General features: G+C 31.6%; 2 protein-coding genes across 2 annotated transcripts in view; one reads left to right on the top strand and one right to left on the bottom strand.

The window, feature by feature from the left end:
- The window catches only part of LOC106107332 (protein yellow-like), a 30376-nt gene extending 20773 nt beyond the window's left edge, over positions 1–9603 (bottom strand). Inside the window, exon 1 of the mRNA XM_013288146.1 lies at positions 9460–9603. The gene's annotated coding sequence lies outside the window, so the exon portion shown is untranslated. The remainder of the gene's footprint in view (positions 1–9459) is intronic.
- Positions 2666–19094, top strand: LOC106106849. The gene is made up of 6 exons (XM_013287508.1): positions 2666–2825; positions 11980–12136; positions 12260–12407; positions 16647–16840; positions 17593–17816; positions 18732–19094. The coding sequence occupies exons 1-6, from the start codon at positions 2666–2668 to the stop codon at positions 19007–19009; spliced, it is 1161 nt and encodes a 386-aa protein (XP_013142962.1). The 3' UTR covers positions 19010–19094.
- The last annotated feature ends 3413 nt before the right edge of the window (positions 19095–22507 follow it).

The following is a 22507-nucleotide window of genomic DNA, read 5'->3' as shown; positions in this document are numbered from 1 at the left end:
TGTACAGTTAAGCACGCTGTTGTGACGTCATTGAACTCAAGTTTGTTGTTATTGTACGTGAATAGAAATCGTTTCACGTTCCACGTAGTAGTCCACGTTTATCTATGTCTTGGTGTAAAATATAGCAGCAAAAGCATACATTTCGTGTAAATATTAGTGTTAATTTATGTACTAAATGATGACTATTCATATTTTGTACGCGTTATTTTAAGCTTTTTCTGAGAACAGTCCAAAGTAATTCAAATGTCACTTCCGGCTGACAGATAAATCACGTCTATCCGACATTACGCTGAAATAAGTTTTCTAACTAACCACATCGCTTGACATTTAATTTGTATGCTATTATTTATGTACGTTACCGAAACTGATGTAGCCCCACTAATGTGGGGCTACATCAGTTTCGGTCAGGTTCAATTTTGTACACAATAATTTGTGTACAAAATTTAACCGATGTCCTCATGACGTCACACGTAATCAGACGAAGGATGGGACTGTGTTAATATTTGGGAAGTGATCGGCAAACTTGCGCAAGGCTATTCGTTTTTAAACAAATGACAAATTAATTGACATCTATATATTTGTGACGTCACGTTGGAATAAAGTGTAATCGGACTATGAGAGAGAGATTAGAGTATCAATAACTGCCACCGAAAAGGAACTAGAATACAATAAAATAAATTCTAACTTAGTTTACAAAAAAGTAACAGACCCTAAGTTAAACGGAATGTGGGCGCACGATTACATTTCAACAAGGACAACGCAACACAATCACTGATTATTATGGGAAGTTAAATAACACGCGAATTTAGATAACCGTATATAATCGATTTATTGTATAAAAATACCTGTTTCGTAAAATAGAATATGCAAATTTAATGGAAGGTTAAATAAAACTGTGCGAATTTATTAGATTTTTGCTTAGGGTTTAAACGCTTAAAAACTTATAAAAATACTATTAGGCGAAATGTCTATTTCTTATAAGGGCAGGATGAGAAGAAACTTTAATAAGATAAGAAAGTATTTCTAGTTATCCACTTACAACTTTACTCACAACCGAAACACAAAGGGGTAGGCAGAGAACAGATTGGAGATTTACGTGATCCTAGCACATCTACGTAAGCATACTCTTTGGTTTCTACTGTTAATAGGTACCCACTGTTCTTATAGAAATTGATAATTATATTAATTTTTATTGTACGATTAATTTGCCAATTATCGTTATTATAATTGATTCGACTGTTAAGTTCAGTGCATATTGAATTCGAACATCATCCGCACATTAACGGTAACACGCAAACTTTGCATGTATTTACATTACTTAACACTTTGTAACGCATGTAGTTAAAATCAAACTACCGTCATAATTTAATAATTGATTTAGAAACATGCGTATTAAGATTCGACAAGCTTAACACCAGCATAGGTTAATAAAGCCATTTAATTAACAATTTGCCAGCTGTATTTCCTGGAATAAATTCTGATAATAAGTCAATTTTGATTGTAAGTAGCATCTTTTTTGAGTATATACAATAGTGTTTACTTTTAAAAGGTTATATTTTTAGACAACAGTGCCGACGCGGTCCGAAGTGTCCATCGACTCCAATAGACATAAGACCAGAGGAACTGCATGTGATGTCGATCTTAAAGAAAAAGGAATGTACGCTTCTTGAAGGACCTTCAGTCGTAACTATAACATTGACGTAATTTCAACACTGCGCTTTAATAATATTTGGTGTATACCATTGTGTGACTTTATGATGAAAAGATAAAATAATATGAGAATACGCTCAATTATGAACTGATATCATTGTTGCTTGAAATTTCAAGGTTTCATGAATGTTATAAATGAATAATTTGATTTCGCGAAGAACTTTCTCATTGTTTTTAAGCATAGTATAATATTATTAGTAATAATAGTATTAGTACACGATTTAGGCATTTGCATGTTTATATGAAATAGAGATACAACGAGTCTTTTTAAAAAATAACTTTAATTAAATTGTGATAGTAAACATCCGTATACTACGTAATGATAGCTTTATTTTTATTATAACTTAAGTTATAAGTTGTTTACGTGAAAATCTTTATTCTTACAAAAGGTTACGTAAGAATTCTTGTATAATTAAACTAAACTATAAAACATTACTGTTATATTATTATAGTTTTAAATAGTTATAACAATCTTTTAATTTACCAAAATCTGTAATTCAACAAATCAAAAATTGCATAGAATTATCAATAGACGTATTTGTTTCGGGTATTCAGTTACTAAAACTATACAAAACAGTATAGTATGGTTCACTAAATTAATAACAGAGTTCAAGACAGGTTCACTTTCAAAATACCACGCTCTACTATCCTGTCAAAAGTCACGGTGCGTAAAAGACAAAAGCGCGCAAGGTCTAGTGGCCTACACTGCGATTAATTGGTTACATTAAACCTTCTATTACATGTATAATTAATTATTTAGTTAACTATTAAAAACATTCTTAAACTAAAAGAATAAACTTTAAGAGATGCATAGAAAGGGGAGATGTCCTCTTTATGTGCGTCTCCTCCTCCTTCAATTAAGGGTAGGCAACGCATCTGCGATTGCGGATGTTTAAGGGCAGTGGTCGCTTTCCATTTCGATGGATTCAGGTTGCTGAATCCACCGACCACCACCATGTGGCCATGTTCACCACCTTATATTATAAAAAGAAACAGTTGTACTAGAAGTCTTAACAATCAGAGTAATTATTATTACTCCGATAGTCGTTTCGGTGCTTGGGCTAATAGAGAAGAGCTTCAACCGACATCTCAAGAAGCTCTCGCTAGAGAGTTTGGTTAGGGGCTTCAAAGGGCAGTTATTTTAGAAACCGCACGCATGGTGAGGAGATTCCGGACTCTGCAAGCATTGGTTGCTTAAGTCATCGGATTCTGCAGCCGGCGGTGCTACATTTATTACATATTTTTCATTTTTAATTAAAAATACTAAACCCTTGTAAGGGACTCAATTAGATTCCTTGTTTCGTAATTACATCGATAGTAAGTCTAGTTGTCCGTCTATCTTGAGTGATCAGTAAATTACTTTAAAGCTACGAAATTATTTCAAAGACTTTCTTGCACGAGCTTACGAAATGAATAATTACTAGCATTGTCAATTACAATAGCTCTTTCATACAATACACAGTAAATGATAGTATTTATACTATAGTCTTTAATTTATAAATTAAATTCTGTAAGATATTAAAATCTCGTACTACGAGCGCCATCTGTATTGGAACTTTTAAACAGTAATAAGACTAAACCTTTAGGTATCATATAAAACTGGCGTTAACTTTGTAGTAGAAAATCATTGTGCATAAATAAATAAAGAATAGTAGATCAATCATAATAGTTACAAGTTGTGTTAACAAAACGTATGGTATTCTCACATGTTTAGACAGCCATAGATTAGTATTGTTTCACATATAGATTTTTATCTCTATGGTACTTTGTCGGCAATCGCCAAACAATGACATATTCAAATGTTAATGGTATTGGTAGTCATTTATTACGAACAGTTTTCTGTGACACATAATCATTTAAAAATAACAATAAATTATTCTATGTACTTAAAATTCGTAGTCTTTTTCACGGCTTAAATGTGTAATAGTCACCGTTTGGGAGTTTATTTTAATAAAATAATTTTAAACAGCCGCAATTACCTTCTTTAAGTAACGATTAAACAAACGGCTATACTGATATTGACTATGTATAAATACCGTAAAGAAGTTAAACAGAAAACCCAACGAACCATGTTATTATATTTATTAAGCGTGTTTAGTTTTAGAACGTTTAGATTGCAGGATACTAGCCATTGTTGGGTACCGCCGACCACGAGCAACATTCCTTCGCATAAACTTTCGTAATTATTTATAAACCTATTAAATTTATTCTTTAACATTGCACCTACGCTTTTTATAATCTGTATAATATTTTTACACTAGTTTACAAAAAATTTTACTCAAAATCGTTTTTGAGGTAAATATGAAAAGGTCATTAATCAATTTTTATTTATAAATAACTTTTGAATAGGTTTTTATTTTGTGAACTTAGACATAGTTTAATAAGCATATTTTATTATTACTAAGACGTGAAATGTTATTCATATAACGAACTGTTAATTTATGTTTTTTTCAAGGTAGTAACAAACTTAACTACTGTCTTCAGGAACTATTAAAATTTAACCTTCAGTGAAATATCAAAAGTTTATTTTTTTTTCAACTGTAATTATTTATTACAATTTAACCCGTACTTAAATATTACATACATAAGTATGTTTGTTGAATCAAAAAGTTTTTAGGCGTCTTTTTAATAGTAGAAATAGCATATCGTGGCGTACATATTAATGAACAACAAAGTTTATTATCATTTGGTACCGTTTGTATCGTCACTCGCTTTCGCGTAACAAGTTTTAGACATTTCCCTGGACAGTAACGTAGAGATCGAAAGTGAATCTGGTTTTTAAGTAAGCGCGTAATACGTGAAACACATCGACAATGAGATCGGAACACACGCACTGCCGTTGTCCGCTGCGGTGAAACTCGAAAACACTTTCACTGTTCCGATACTAACCTCGTGACATTCATTTTGTTCGCACCAATGTTACATGAGGTAACTTAACAATTACTTTATCCGATACAACGTGTTATGACTTCAATAAAAAGAATGAGTAGTAACTAATACACATTCCAGTGCGTGTCAAGGTCTTTTAATCTTTAAGATATATGGAGTGAGAAGCCACACAATTCATTGATAGAGACCGCATAAACAATACTTAACTCTCGATGTACTAAATGAAAGAAAGATAAAGTAAAAATCACAAAACAAATTGGTTTCAATTCTCAAAAAACTTTTTGTGAATCATCGACAAAGCGATCTGAATACGGTTCATGAACTTGTTTCTAACCTCGAAATTCCACTGCCAAAATATATTTAAACGAAGTCGCGGAATAGGGCTAGTTAGGCTATTGAATAAAAGTATAGTTAAACTGCTGTAGGAACTTTAGCGTAGTGTGAGATTCGTTGGTATTTAGAGTCACATAGCTGTGGTGTGCCCTCGACCGATTTTATTTTTTGTTGCCTTTGGCAATACGTCGCAAATGTACCTCGTCACTACGTTTTATAATACGACAATGTAACACACTTTTTAATAAACTTACAGATTTTCGTTTAGAAAAAGTATTGTCCTTAAAAGAAGTTGAGGAAATACCGAAATTGAAATTTAAAACAAAAACACAGCAGAGTCTGAAGTAGTTCAATTTCAGTAACCTATGCAAAAAAGTTTGTACTTTTTTGACAATTAGGGTATTTCCATAAAAAAATAACAAAAAAAAAAGGCCGACTTATAAGAAAGTACATGTAATTCTAAGAGTATTCAAAAACTTTCAATAATTCTGTTGATTTATGAAATGTAAAAAGAAATTTCATAAGTAAGAACTTTTATCTAATCAAATAACTATAGAAAAGTTTTACTAACAAGAACTAAGCTGACATGAATATACCTAGAAAATTATGATGGCAACGCATTAGTCTTGTTCCCAGCTGTTGTGAGAAAATTTTCTTTTTATTATTCGATCAATCGTGACAAGGTATGTAAACTTACATTGTTAACTTTGTTACTTAGTCGACTCTTATATTTCTAAGAAGTATGAGAAAAGTCTTTAAGTTTCAATTTCTACTCTCTTTTCACTTTTCTACATTACGAAACCTAATTAGTCGGTATTACCGTGCGGTGATGATACATGTAGTAAGTTCACATTTCCCATTCTACTTTCTACCAAACTTTAGTTATGAAATTAAAGGTTTAATCAATTTTTTTATCAGGTTTATTTCAAGCTATGTATAAGTTATTGTTTCTATTGTTATTGTGTTATGTAAAAAATTGAAAAAAAAAACAAAAAGTTATATTGGTTTTTAAAACTGTACTGGCACCCAATAAATCATCTTATTTAGTCAATCGTCTAATAGTGTGTTATAATAGACTGAGCAAACATTCTTCTCGTAACAATTAAGGTGAGACGGCAACCCAAGTTACGGTCAGCAAAATGATTTAATATGTTTACAAATTGTATGCATTCAACTGAATCCAGTCTAGTCGCCGCAGGTCATTCGTCATGTTGGTTTTACACGAGGATAGAATAGTGAGGTAGAACAGTCAGATTCTCTATGACAGCATTCTCTATGCAGTACAGCTACAGTTAGTGATCGAATCAAGTGCTTTATTCCATCTGGAAAGGTGTTGCCTCATTGGAGTGGATTAACATTTCTTCAGATGTATTCCAGCACTGGTTTTCTTAGTAAACCGTGCACTGTCGAAAAGTACTCCTCTGTACTCATCAGCGATACTACTTTGTCCTACTGTTTACCTCACTGTACTGCGTCTGTGTGAAACTGTCGAGTATTGATCGACATGAGCAGACAAGTAATGAAAGGTTATTAATTTAAAATTTATCCAATAACCGGACGATATTACCGAATAACCAGAGGCGTTTACAAGCTTAATGCAGTATCTGATATATTAGATCTGAAATGATTCTTGCAATTTCAAGTTCATAGATTTCATAATAACAGGGTCATTTTAGAGTTATATTTAACAGAATAATTTTATGTTAGTGATATTATATTGGTTAAATGTATGCATAGTATATATCGCTGTAGGTATTTTGTCATACTCAATCCATTTCTTTCATTAATTAAGAAACTTTTGTAACTGAAAAGTTTACAGGAAGTATTTCTATATGATTCATTTCCTACGCATAATTTGTTATGAATGCTATAGCCCATGTATAACATTTTATTGTTCAAAATATTCCGAAATTCGACTAATAATTTTATTTAAATAATTATAATAATTAATTTACCTCGTTTAATTACCTAATACAACATAAGTATATAATTAAAATACCTTATAACTAATTACCTTATCTAACCGCGAAATTAAAAATTAAACACTTTTACTTTTAACATTTGTAAAATTATTATTTATGGTGTACTATGTCAAACATTGCATTTTATATTTTTATCCTTCTGACAATAACAAGCTGAAAGAAAACTGACAATATTTAATCTTACTTCTTACTAATACTATAAATGCGAAAGTTTAGATGGATGGATGAATGTTTGTTAGAGTTTGTAGCCTAAACGGCTGAGAGGAGGCTGAACGGATCTCGATGAAATTTGGCATAGACGTAGAGGATAGTCTGAAAGAACACATAGGGTACACAATTTTTTATAATTCAACGCGAACGGAGTCGCGCGCGAAAGCTAGTTTATTATAAAATACTCTGTAATTTACTCATGCAGATATACTTCTCACATATTATAAACAGAATACTTTACTATATTTAAGTATGTCGAGATAATTTTGTGCCGAGGGGAAAAATATATGACCAAGTATGTTAGTGCTATCACTTATATATCAGTGCGAAAGACTAGAAAACTACAATAACAAGAAAAATACCGGATTTCTATTTAATTTTAATCCATAAATTTGTCCTCGAAGACGTGTACACAATTATGTAATTGATACATCGATTATTATCACAGTGCGTGTTATTAATAATGCTAAACAGTGTATAACGTAATAACTATTATAAAGTGCGATGTGTTCATAGCTTTAGAACAACTTCCTCCCCTTGTTACCCGCCCATTGTTCCTTCATGTTTGTAAATACACTACTGGCAAATTATTAGACAATGAACTATTGTTTACGCAGCATTATTCGATGGCGAATATTATCTTTGATTTGACAGTTGGATTCTTCAAGGATTTTACTTTTCTTTACACTGGTATCGTCATTTGCTACGCCAGAAAACTCACCACATCTTGTTATCTAGATACATCGTTTTTTTTCACTTTTTAAATAACAATGAAGTGATAACTTTGTTTCAAATGAATTTTATTCATGTTATTTTAAAGACGATTTATGTGGAGTAATTACAAGACAACCTATTTCTTAACTTACTTTCAAATGGGACCTCTTACATTGTTTAGACTTGTTTGGGATTAAAAAAAAGTTCTACATTAGACAACTCGTTTGTTGATTGTTTTCTTTATCACTATCGACTTGAGGAGTCAAGCAGAAAGACAAAGAGTGCAAAGTTAAACGATGTAGTACGACTTCTTAATCAAAACAGTCAATGATAACTTCAAAACCTATAATGTCCTTTAATTCTTAATAAAGTCATGTCGTGAATAAGACCGGAGGTCGTTTAGATAAACAATATCTAAGTAATTTAAAGGTCACAATGCTCAAGTTGGGAAATATCTTGACAAGTTGACGAGTGTTATACTAAGTACAGCAAGAATGCGGACTTTCAAATCATGGCTGTGAGTCAGTTTCGTAAAACCACATCCCTTTCGGAAGTCGTTTGCAGCTATTGTTTCTAAATTTATCCTCTCATGGTAATTACGAGCAGTTTTTTTTAACTTTAATTTGCAAGAAATAAGCTCAATTTAAATTAAAACATCCAATAACACCTTTAAGTAAATAGGACTAATCCCACATTTGTTGTAAGCGTTCCATTATTTATTACTATTATAATAAAGCGTAAACACACTTCTTTGTTGCCTAAGATGTCAGCAACTACAACATGTTTTTGAATATTTTTTTTTTCAATAAAAAACCCTACACTTACGTCACGCTTTAGGCTGTATATTTTCACTCCATTTAACTTATGGTGTAAATATTTTAGATGATAACCCTAATGTAGGAAAGAGACCATAATTGCCAAGGTTTGTCATGTTATGTCAGTTTGACATTTGCTATTGATAATTTGACAAATGTAAACAATAAAATAAAATTTTCATAATTCCATACGGATGAAGCCGCATCGGAACAGCTAGCTATTTTTATAGAACTAAGTAAATACATTTATCATGTATCCAAATGTTTACTTTAATCGTTTTATCTCATAAACAAATATTACCTTCATATGACAAAGCTTCATTTTTGAGCTTACAAATCCGAATAGCCTTTAACTTCCGAGTTCTAAGCGAGTTAGCTTTTTAAGTTGATTGTGTGCCAAAAGCTTAATGCAGCTTACTGAATAATGACCTTCTTATTTTGCCTGAATAAGATTTTGGTGTTCTTTGATAATGATTTATAAATAAATAAATACGGTAAAAGTTGCTTTACATTTCAGGATATATAACAATATTGTAGTGCTCGTTTATCCTTCACTTTTAAGATTGGCTTAAAACTTTGCAATATGATACCAATTTTCAACTACTTCAAGAGCAAAACCTTTTAAGGTAAAATAACCATACGTGAAGTCAAAACTTTTTAATAATAAAAACTTAATTACATACATTAAGACACATCCAAACCGCGTTTTATTCCCATAAATTATTAAGGCACACCCAGACTTGAGCAGCGTTTTAAAAATCCCAAATTTAGTTATCAATGTATTATTTTATATATTTAGTATATACCTGTAAATTATCGAATGTCCTCCGGCGTGTGGGGTCACGTATACGAACAAACACAAGAAGGCGCGAATGTCTGGCGCCCGCAAACACTACTGAAATAACAAGCGGCCGAGCGCGCCAAATTTACCCGCCCCCTCTCCACACGACCAGCTTGAAAGTAAAAGTGGTCCATCCTAAAGGCGTGGCACCAACCCTGCACCATGCACATGCAAGCGCCGGCGAAACAAATGATTATATCTACATTTGACATCTCAGGGTCTCGACAAACACCTCGTAGCAATTAAAATTAAACTTGCACATTTTATTGCAGCTGCTTACATAGAAACATACTTAATTCTATTTTTAGATTTTTCGTCACATTGAATTAAAATAAAATCAATAGCCTTGAAGGATGTATATAATTAGCGCAATATATTGAGCGCTTTATTAAATCAAATGTAGTGCACATATTTTGTTCAGCTAGTAAATTTTTTTTTGGAAATTTATTTATTGACTTTAACATACATCGACAACTTTAGAAGTTTAGTACATAGTTCAAAAATATTTAAGTCACTATAGGGTTAAATAACACAGATATTCATCGCTCATGTGTCCATATTGAAAGAAAACATTGTTTATTCAACTTTCATACATTTTTCTATTATTAATTCCGAGTAAATTTAAAACAAGCTCATACTAGAATGGTTTAAGAAAAACCTGATATTTGGACCTATAACCTAACTTTGCAAACTTACTTCTAACCATTATGCTGGTGTTATAAGAAGGCTACATTTAGCTACGATGAGATTAACAATGTTCTGTCTCGTTCTTTTAAAAACACACTAAGAATTTTTTATCGGGATTAACATCGCCTCGATATCTATAATTGTCTTATTTCACAATTCGTAATAAACACTAGCCGTTATTTAAAAATGACAAAAACAGATGGTCACCCTATCAGATCCTATTGCCGAATCTGATAGCTGTAATTTTTAGACCCATTAAGCGGCCGCTACGGCAATGGATACAGTAATTTGCGGTTTTCGTATTGACATGAATTGTTAATAAAATTTATAATATTAGTTACAAAGACTACTTAGTAGCGTGAAAATAATAAAGGTTACAACTTTTATTGTATCTGAATTATGTTTTGCCAGTATATTAAATACAAAGTAACCTTGTCACGGCAAAATCACTTCAGAAGCATATAGTTAAACAATATCCTGATAACCATTTAAAAGGCAAATAGAATTATAATAAGGTAGCCATACTATTTATATTATGTTCCAAATATAGTTGAGGCTGCAATCAATATCTTTTCAAGGTTCGTTTCAGACCTCACGCGTGTTAACCTGTCAATATGCGCCGATTGTAATTATTTTTATTTATTGCACACTAAAGTTCTAATCTTAGTAGTAACTAACATATTTTGATTTAGTTTACGACCTCAATAATTACGTCTATTTTCCTTGGTTTTTCACCTTTTTCAAGTGAAAAAACGTATCTACAAAGAAACCGGAAATGCTATAATAATTTAGCAAATAATAACTTAAAATTTCATTAAAAATATCATTACGACACTTCTGCCTGTCAGCTACAGGTACTAACTGTACTAAAACATGTGTAAGGTGTACTCAGTAATATGTGTACAGTCGCGTACTAAATACCACAAAGCAAATCGAATGCGGTTCCCAGGGCACAGTCGATTGTGTCTTTTTGTCGATTAGAATGATATTGTGTTATTCTGTGTGTGGCAGGAAACCCAAGCCGAACCCACGGATAGGAAGTCTCGCGTTGCGCACCAACTAGTCCGGAACGGAATTATCATCTCATTGATTTATTACCATTTCACCTTAGCTATATATGTATTTATTATGTAACTTCACGTAATGAATGCGGGCACAGAAAACAGTAATTAAAACTATACGAGACTCGATTTGCGATTGAGATTGGATTGATTGAAATAGGAAACTTGACTGAAGTATATTTAAGAATTGGTAACAATAATCAACCTATTGTTAATACTATCGTAGCTGCAAAAATATCTTATCTCATTCTTTTTCTTCTACTTATAATTAAGAAAAACAACAGTGTTTTGGTAATAAAAGGATCGTAAGGAAAAAACCGTAAAACGATTTTAACCATTTAATTTTTTGTTCATGTTTTATGACTTTGTTAAACTAATTAGTCGTTTATAGCAAAAGGGAAACAAAAGTATAAACATAAAAAACTGTAAATGCAATCAAGTAACAAAGTTACGATGATTCCAGTGTCGTAGCACCTGTGTCGCAACTATATTGTCATTCCCTCAATCTCCTTGAAGAAGACAGAGACAATTGAAATTATTGAATCGTTGAAAACGCAAGCACTTTTTATAACATTTCTCAGTAACATCACTTGCAAATTTTTTTATGATTCATATCGAAGAGGACAATTCGATTAATTACAAACAAAACATACAAGTGTAACAACCTATTTTCGAAATGGTTTATTATCATGATCAGATTTTCTTATTGATTTTGTGTAGTGTGTATAATGTGGGAGGACATCCTAAGAATGTAGCATGGAGCGGAGGTCCTTTACATTGCGAGTGTGAACACGGGGTAGACTTTTGGGCCCATGGCGGTAAATATATCAAAGATAATGTGATCGCCATTAAGGCAGTGTCTTTCAACGATAATATTTACATTATCACTCCAAGGTAAGGTATAGTCATATCTCAGTTAATATAAGTTTAAATCTCCCAATGCAGTTATGGTATTTGGCAAATCGCGTGTCCAACCCTGAGAAACAGTATTTTATTGATACTTTTTTTATTTTCTAGATTGAAGCGAGGTGTGTTAGCAACGGTATGGCAGGTGATCAAAGGGCGTCACGGAGTTGAACTAGATGCCTTCCCCAGTGTCACTGACCACGTGCTAGCTGACTGCGACGCGATACAGAACGCAGTTGACTGCCACCTTGATCATTTGGTGAGTTGCTATACAATTATAACCTTTATTACCTCCAACCTAAGAATGAAAAACGTACCTGTGAATTGAGATCCTATTTCGTAGTTAATAAATGAAAAGGATGGTGCGTAACAGGACCTTAGCAAATGTCAAACCACAATATCTGCCTAGTTTTATCGAAATACTATTTATGAGAAGTTAACAAGTAATGCACGTATACTGTCATTTTTTTAGATAATTAATATGACCTTTATTTTAAGTAGTACACTTCGTTTAGTACATTTAAACTTTCAAATATATATCTACTATTAATTTTAAGATAGGTATTTTATAGTAGATTTAAATGGTTAGAATAAGAAGAAATAGAAAAAATATTTACTAACTATAACTGCTTAATTGTAAGTTCTTAAGTTCTATTAACATTAAATGCAAGGACTATTTCTTTTATAACATAAGGTGGCAAACGAGCACCGACCACCCGAATCCGCCAAAATGGCAAAGCTACCGCTGCCCATAGACATCCGCAGTTGCAGATGCGTTGCCTACCCTTATCCGACGGAGGAGGAGACGCACATGAAGAGTATATTTCCCTTTCCTATGCATCTCCTCCACTGTCAAATCAACTTCCCCTTCCTATCATCTCCTTATTAGAAAAGGGCGGTAAGGAGTAAGGGTACTTACATTAGGCCTATTAATAATAGTTTGTAACTTATTAAACTAAACTTATAAAACTTATTAATATTCATGTAATCTGCAACACTTGTAATATTTTTAAATTGTTTAATTTACAAACATTAAAGGTGAAAGGTACTTTACATAAGCAAAAGGCCTAGTGCCAAATGATTAACTAAGTCTATCCAGGTCAAATATTTAAAACAAAACTAGTTCTCAATGCAATTATTAAATGCATTCTAATGACATGGAGGTTAATTATTTTTAACGTCATGTGTCTATATTTAATACGTCAATCACACTGTGTTATAATTTATTATAGACTTAAATTTAATTTTAATAATCCAGCCTGTGTGCTACGTAATCAGGAAACGTAGGTACAATCGTGGATACTGTTAGTGTTTCACCATCCAAATATAGTCGTTTGAACATTGACACGATGATGAAATGTGTCTGTTCGAAAAAGTACGCCAGTGGTATGTTAATTAATTTTTCTATACTAATGTTATAAAGAGGAAAGATTAGTATTTTTTGTTTTTCTATGTATTGCAATAACTCAAAAACTACTCCACCGATTTCAAAAATTCTTACACCATTAGAAAGCTATGTTAGTAATGACTAACACGGATTTTTACTTTTTTATAAACCACACAGGCAAAGTCGGGAGCAACAGCTAGTATAATAACGTTGTTTACACAACTCACTGTTTCCTAATTGAAGAAGCTAGTTTAACGTTAAAATGAAGCGTTTGTCTCGTTGCTAGAAACAATGAAATCTTTCTGTAACTGAAACACCGCAAGGTGGCCTGACTGTACATACACGTATAGTATAGAAAGAAATAGAAAACACTGTTACTACCGTAACAAAAATACTATATCCCATGTTATTGGGTTTCCGTTCTCATTACCAGTCAATTGAGTAAAATGAACTCAACCCTCAAAGGGGTCGAGGAATGATTTGAATTCCTTTTCCTTTCTTTGATTTAATTACAATTTTCTTTACTACACATATTCTGAATAAATAAATGATTATGACAACACAATTTACGTACATAAGTTCTTGAATGTGGGCTAGAGGCGAGTCGATGCGAATTTAATAGAACCAGTTTTAGAAACAAAGGCTAACCTTCGTCTTGAGCAACAAAGTCCCGATTGTCAATTGAACCATAATTCATCACAAACCGCGTGATTCCGTTCAAACATATGTACAATTTTTTTTATTCAAATTGTTTGAACCTGAGTCTAGGTCCTATTTTTCATTTCATAGAACAAAGCACGGGGAGTTAAGTATTATAAAAATAAGTTATTTTATGTCATAACTTTTAAAACACTATTGACCTTTCTGTAAATAAACTGGTCCTTAATCGTTACATACTTAACTTTGCTATTTTAGGAACCGCAAATTGAGCTTAAATGTAGTTTAATGTGGCGTGCAATAATTCAAACCAAGTTAAGTTTTTGTATTTGCTTAAAATAATCAGTTTCTGTGTTTTTTCCGTCAATTTAAATGTGGTATATGGTTAAGTGGACTAACGTTTTTTACACGAGGACAAAATAGAAGACAGAGTAGTTGAAAGTGCAATATTGCTATTGTTTGAACGCATATTTACTGTTTCTCTGTTGTACTGCACACCGATCTTGATAGAATTCAGACTATTTCTTGTCCTTAATTTGTTTTCAAATTGAATAAATTCACATGAAAAATGCAAAATGAGTAATAAACCCGTTGTGTGCGATTTCATTAAAAATTAAAATTATTAAGTAACCTCAAAAGCCTTCTTATTTTTATTAATAAAAAATGAAAATATTAGAGGAAACAATTAAACGGTAGACATAACATTTAAAAATAATTTACATATATATAGTATCACTTTATGCACGCAGAAAGATAAGTGTAAGTGGATATTGCGAAAAAAGCCAAGTTGAACTTGTTACGCAACAAAATACCTAAAGTGTACAATAACAATATAAAAATAAACATTTGTGCAACGTTATGACACAGATATTTAATTCAATTACAATGTTATGCAAATTATTCACATGATTCAAAAGTGCTATGCATCTGAAAAAAAAGACCAAAAAGTCCCGATTACGGCGTGCAATGTTTCTTTAATTATTTTTAAAATAAAAACAATACATTAAAATTGTAAGACCGAGTTCAAACAGACACCGGAAAGTGTCATTTTCTCTTATATTTGCTTGACAGAGAAATATTACCAAAAGTCAAGGAAACAAGAATTAAAAACAATTACTTAAACAAATTAAAAATAGCAATAAAAACTCCATTATAGATTTCGTTAAAAGTACTTAAAACAAGTAACGTAAATATTGCGATTTATTCCGAGAAAATTGTCATTGAAAGTTAATTACATGGTAATATAAAGAAAGGTGCACATGACCACTTTGTATGTACGCGGCGACCTCAAATAAATTCGTACATGTGATTTTTATCGACTAGTGTTCTAGCCGTACACTAGTTTTGTCAAAACCCCTGATGTGTCCCTGTCTCCTAGTCCTATCAAGTCTTTAAGTCATGCATCTTCCACCAGTCCTCTCACTAACTGACTGCATTTTATTACATTGGGAACTACAGACTAGTTATATATATTCGATTGGACCGATGTAGTAATATGATCTCACGAAATTACAAAAACAAAATTTAAGTTCAAATAGTCCTTACTTTTATATTATCCATTTTGAAAATTATCCCTGTTTTAAAAAATAGCTTAAATACATTCTAAACACCGCAAGGCTAAAACAATAAAACAACCAGAATAAAAATGCCAACTGAACTAAAATAAAGCAACTAAAAGATATCAAAGAGTGATAGCCTAAATAGTAGAGTTAATTATCTTTAGTCTATCTAGACTTTGTGACTGACGAAATCGTGCTTTCAATTTGCCCCTGTGTTTAAGTGCATTGCATTCTGAAGTTTTATTATCTTTTATTGCTGGATATGTAACAAATTCTAAATTATTTATAAAACAATTACAATGTTGTAAACCCGTTAAGTAAGGTTGTGATTGATAGGTCATATAATTAAATTTATTAGGTGGATTTAGTGAAGCGGAAACATGATATTCATTGCGTAATTATTACTGTACTAAATATTAATGTACTTTTGTAGGTTTAAGGTTGTAAATACTAGGTTTAAACTTTCCATCAGTGTTAGATACTTGTACACACATTGTAATTTGATATTTAATACTTTACAATAATTACTTACCCATGACAAGTGTGACAAATAGGCGCAAATATCTTATGTCATAGCCTTCCGCTTGAGTGAAAATTGCGTAGACGAGATCGAGGTAACAAAATTATTATATATTTTTCGCGTACACGTAAATATATACACATGTTGCCATCCCTTTCATTATTTTTGACAAAACTGAGAAAGCAATAACTTTGTGTTTCATCAATAAAAACCTACGGTAACAAGAATTGGGTATAACAAATTACCCACGAACACTAAAAATAATGATTTTAAAGGCACTGATGAAAGTCTAAGGTTACGAAAATATGATTTTTCCCCATTCATTTAATAAGATGACGTTATTTAAAAATATTTTTATTTCATTTACATTTTAAGGGCAACCTTTGGGTCCTGGACAGCGGCATTGTAGACACCATAGATAACCCGAGATGCACTTGCCCTCCTAAAGTGGTGGTCGTCAATATCGTCCTCAAGAAGGTGACGAAGACAATTAAGTTGACTTCGACAGCAGAGCCCATGTCACAGCTGCAGAACATTGTCGTAGAATATGCTATTACTGGTACATTCATGTAAGTAGTTAAACTTTAGATTTCGTTTACAAATTTAAAAAGCAGCTAAAAGGTATTGCGATATATTTATCTTCAAAAGATATAATTAAATATAAGGACCAACGTTTTAGCACCATTTTGTTCTTTTAGCCGGTCATTTATAAAGAATGAGCTAAGTTCTTTTTCTCCATTTGTATATCTTTCTTATCTTTACACTTCAATGATAATAATTTTAAAGACGTATTTAAAAATCTATTTAAATAATTCATAACATTACAACACTTACTGCGTCCTGTATACGTAACTTGTACATAAACATGATATTTCACGTAAACTTGGCGCAGAAAAAGTTTCTCACATTGAACGAATTTAAATAAGTTAACTATCTCTTTAGAATCGGATTAGAAATCAACAAATCCGATTATGAAACAGTTGTATCGTAATTTTTATCTCCTTACAAACAGATACATATTGCTTACCGTTTATTACTTATATTACTAACACATGATACGTTGAAATCAATAAAACGGTCGTTTATTTATAATTAACGGTTATTAGGACATAATCTACACTTATTGCTACATAGAGTTGATAAATAGCCGCCAAGCAAATCTATACTAAGGGGTCACAGCTCGTGTAGTTTTGTAAGGGTAGGTAAATCTGCACTATGCGTTACGTAACAATTATATACCTATGATATATAATCCTCTATCTTACATAGTTGTACAATACTTCACAAATACCCATTTAATGTTGATATTGTGTTTCTGTAGTTACATTTCGGATGCATCGCGTGGTGCCATCATCGTCCATGACGTGTCAAGTAATGATGGCTGGTCGGTGCTGGTCTGTGCTCCTGCTATCGGAATACAACTGGCCCTGGTAAAGAGAGGACCTCTGCACAACTCTCTGATGCTTGTCAGAATAAATCATAAGGGTGTAATGGAACTCGATACCGCGACGTTGAAGAGAAAAATTTGCAATTCACCTTTAACTGGTAAACTTTGTCTTATTTATTTTTTTCTTTCAGTTGACAGCCAACGTCTATATATAACGCCAGGCAGAGAATCCAATAAATAGCCAAGAAGTTATTTGCCGACCTCGTGAAGAGCTTTTAATAATTTAATATTGTTACGTCGTCAAGAATTGTGATTAGAATCCTTTTCTTCTCTATTTCGAAATGGTAGTAAACGAATTTCGCTTTTGATAAATGGATGCATGTCGTTCGTGTCTCAAGCAGTAAGTTTGTGCAATAAAACCTGACAGTCGTAAAACCTTACTAGAATCGTGTTTGATGTAATCGTATCTAGTTTTGTCTGTTATTAATTGCAAATATGATTTATATCTTAATGCAAATAAAAAACATTTGCAAAATATAATAATAATAATATGCAATAGTATGACAACACGTTAATTTTCTATGCTTACTTATTCTTTAGCCGTTTTACAAATTACATGTTTTTTTTACAGACACATTAAAATACATTTTTATTACTTCTATCTATTAGATCTCCGTAAACACAAGAATATTAAACAGTTTAGTATCTATTAACTCAGGTTACGGACGTGACATCTGTACTAAAACAAAACTTTCGGAACTACTGTATAAATACAAAACTATACTTTCCGGAAACAAATATGTAAGAAACAAGTAAGCAATATGATAGCACTAGCTTGCGCCAGCGACTCAGTTTGTGTGCAATTAAAAAAGAAAATAAAGCAAGCAGCAGACGTGTTCTTCTAGACTATCATCTACGTCTATGCCAAAATTCATTGATATCTGTTCAGCAGTTTAGGCTACAAACTCTAATAAACTCCCATCTATCCATCTAAACTTTCGCATTTATAATATTAGTAAGATTGAAGATAGCTGGTAGCATAAGATCCATTTTTTGACTAGTTTTTATTTCAGTGATCGGTGAAAAAGACAAGGCAGTGTTTCTCCTCGGCTTCGACGCTCACCATTTATATTTACGACATTCAGAATGCGCAGATGTCCTGTCCTGGGACATTCAGAAGCCGTACTCCAACCTCATAAATATACACTCAGCGGGCCCCCAAATGGTCCCAACCTCCGTCACTAGCGACCCTCTAAAATACTCACTTCTCGTATTAGATACTAATTACGCAGAAACAGTGCTACAAACAAAAGCAACGTATCATAAATTAACATTTATTGGTCAAGTTTGATTTGTTCATAACATGTTACATAAATATAATAAACAGGATGTAACAATAATGCAACAGTTTTATTACCCGATTTATTTGGGGCGAACTCCCACGTTAACAACCCACCTTGTTAAATTACCGGTCAATATACACTTGAAAAATATATTGATGTTTCCGATAGTCTTTTTACAAACATAATGTTCGTAAATAATATACAGGTGTCTTACCCAGTCAGCCAGTGAACATGGCACATGCAACTGTGCCGAAATATCGGGAGCTAAAACAACTCAATCATGGTAAGAAACGCGTATCTTATGAACATTATAGTTTTGCTTTTTTCTACAAAATACATTTTCAATGCGTTTTCTGTATACTGCAGTTATGTGGTGTTATGTTACTGTAAATTCAAAGAAAAGAAATGATAGAAATGTATGCTAGTACATACATTTCTATCATGTTTCGTTAGTTGGGAAAAGGGTAAAAACAAAACAAGATGGAGGTGCACATAACACTTATATATTTAACATAACGTGTTGCAGTTAAAATAAACATTTTTTTAAATTAAAACAACGAACTTAATAGCTAAGGATATTCGCAGAAAGAACGAGAATATTTTAAGTAAACTATGGAACTATTTCAAAACAATGTAAAGCAAAAAAATCTACTAATTAACTGCGTACATTTTACCTTACTTATACCAAGGTATTATACGCAATGAAGAAAACGTACATAAAATGTTTCATAACTCTCACAAGATATATGAGTAATTTTATTACCAAATCCAACACCCTTTATACTGCAGTAATAGTAATATATTTTTTATTATTTTAGTATTATAAAGGGTGTACATAAAACAATAGACATCATTTTTAAAAATTAAAACGAAATTTATAAAGATAATTCCTCTCTCTTCTTAAATTTGTTTAATATGTAATCGATTTGACAATAAAATTACTCATAACGCAATTAAGTAAATATCACTCGTATAAATCGTATGAATAAGTATGATAATAAATTAGTTAAAACTGTATATGAAATGAAATCTAACAGATCGTAGATATTTTCCGCTGCATTAGGCCGCTTATGTCTGATTAACATGTTAATAAATTATTGAGAGCCAGTCATTTACTCCTACAAGTATATAATGTAAATGTATAAGAAATTGGAAGCGCAATGTAATCAGAATACATCACTCCCTTTCCCTATCAATTCATACAAAACCTGTATCTAAAAGGCTTAATATTAAGATATATTTATGAAATAAATAAATAATACAATAAAACTAAAACTATATAAAACAAAAATTAATTATATTTATATAGTTAAATAATATTTACCACGATTCTTTAGCTCTTGAGATCGAAGATGGTAGAGGCCACATGAATAAGCACCGAGCCATTATTTCATAAACCCTATTTCCACTTGGCTAATAGCCGCACAAATCTATTTTCAGTAGTGTATGAAGAGAAGCTTAGTGGAAAATGGGTCTTACATCAGTTTCAAACGGACCAATAAAATCATATAAATAAAATAATAAACCGTGACTTTATCCTTCCATACATTAAGTGTCTTTTATAAGTAAATGTTTTAGTCATATGTGAGCTTCATCGGTGAAAATTAAAACAATTGTAAAAATGGATTTTGTTAAGACGAAAATAATTTAATTTCGATATTAAATAAAATATTATTTACCGAATTCTTATTTTTTTTTTGTCGTCAAATAACAAGAATATAAACAATCTGGCCTGTGGACACTTTCGACATTTTGATAATATCACTTTCATACTTACAAAGTCATAGTAATTAGCTCAATATTTTCCCGCAATATGGCGCAGGTTTTCATACATTTTTACACAAGTTCAATTATAATTTTCACAAACAAAGCTCACACAAACAATACAAATATCACATCGAGTGCTGTTAGTTCATGTGCATACATTATTTACAATTTTTCAAATATCGTCCTGGTACAAAATTCAATAAATTAGGCTGTAAAATACAAAGGCCATATATTTACATTATTAACTAAATTAGAATGTTGGAGCAAAACCAATAACATCTATTTTTTTTAAATCGATATTAATATCTAAACATGTTTCGATTTAGAAACATTCAGATAATTTAAAAAAAATTAAATGTTGCCAGTTTTAATTCAACATTACTTTATGGTTTCTATTTAGTCTGTATTTATTTTATTTTCATAAACATTATTGGTGATAATCTCACGTCCATTCCAATGTGAGATATTAAGTGTAACCGTGGGTTTCCACTGGTGAAAGACTCATACAGAATCATCTACACCATACTCTGAGAACAAAAAAACATCAATATGTTTTTGTACGAGGTTCTCAACAGTGGAAACCCACCTTTGAATCACGTATTATTCATTGGTTTGTAACCTTAGTTGCTTAAATAAAAAGTTAGTGTAACCTTGAACACTAGTTATTTAAGTGTTTATAATTACATTAACACAACCAATACGGATATACCGATACTCGATATTTGTATTACTGTACATTTTTAAAAATTCTTGATACTTTATGTATTACTATATATAACTATATATTTAAGCCAAGGCACAAGTGTGGTATTCGTGATAATAACATTAATAATGATATTTTCACTTTGAAATTCGTTTTATAACAAAACCACAGCAATGTACTGAAACCAATAGGCTGAAAACAGAAATGATTATGGAAATAATATTGAAAATATTAATGCAACATTTTAGTGCACCAATTTAGTATTCCCAGTATATCGATTGTTAAAATTTTAAACACGCCTCTGAAATAAAATTTAAAATTCTAACAATTTGCACACTAGTGCTAGTTATTACATCAAGTATAAAAAAATCATAAATTTTATAGGCGTGTATTTGTTTTTCTACATTAAAATAAATTGACACTGTAATATATTGAAATGAAATGGCTTAAATTATATGAATTAACACTAAATTACTACCAATTTCCACTGCAGATGTACCGTTACAAAAATATTGTCACCTCTATTTTACTAGAGTGAGCGAGATGACAATATGTTTATACAAGTATGTCAGTGGAAACAGACAGTTAGATGTGAACATTGGCGGCGATACGTAACGGGTACACGTCACCATATAACTACATAAGTGCCGAAATAAACCTTAAAACCACAAAACAAGAAAAACTGCCATCAAAATTGCCAATTTACGTCATAGTCCTCACAACATAGGAACTTCAACTTTACTATGATACAAACACGATAAAAAATTACTTATCGCGTATTGAATCTTCACCAATATCCTGTAATTACAGAAGTTGTTACCATTCTATACACATATCATAGCCAACATCTAAAAATAAGATTAAAAAAATAAAGTTTAACAAAACTTAAGTTTTAAATAGCAACAAATAAATAACAAAAATCACATAATCAATATCAAACAATCCAAAAAAGAAAAATAAAATATACAAACATCCAAAACAATTACCCTTTTTCCTCATAAATACAGCGCCATACAAACATCATGGCAGAACCGAG

The sequence above is a fragment of the Papilio polytes genome, unplaced genomic scaffold, assembly GCF_000836215.1.
Source record: "Papilio polytes unplaced genomic scaffold, Ppol_1.0 DF822067.1, whole genome shotgun sequence".
Lineage (NCBI taxonomy): Eukaryota > Metazoa > Arthropoda > Insecta > Lepidoptera > Papilionidae > Papilio > Papilio polytes.
This window is presented reverse-complemented; position numbering and strand designations above follow the sequence as displayed.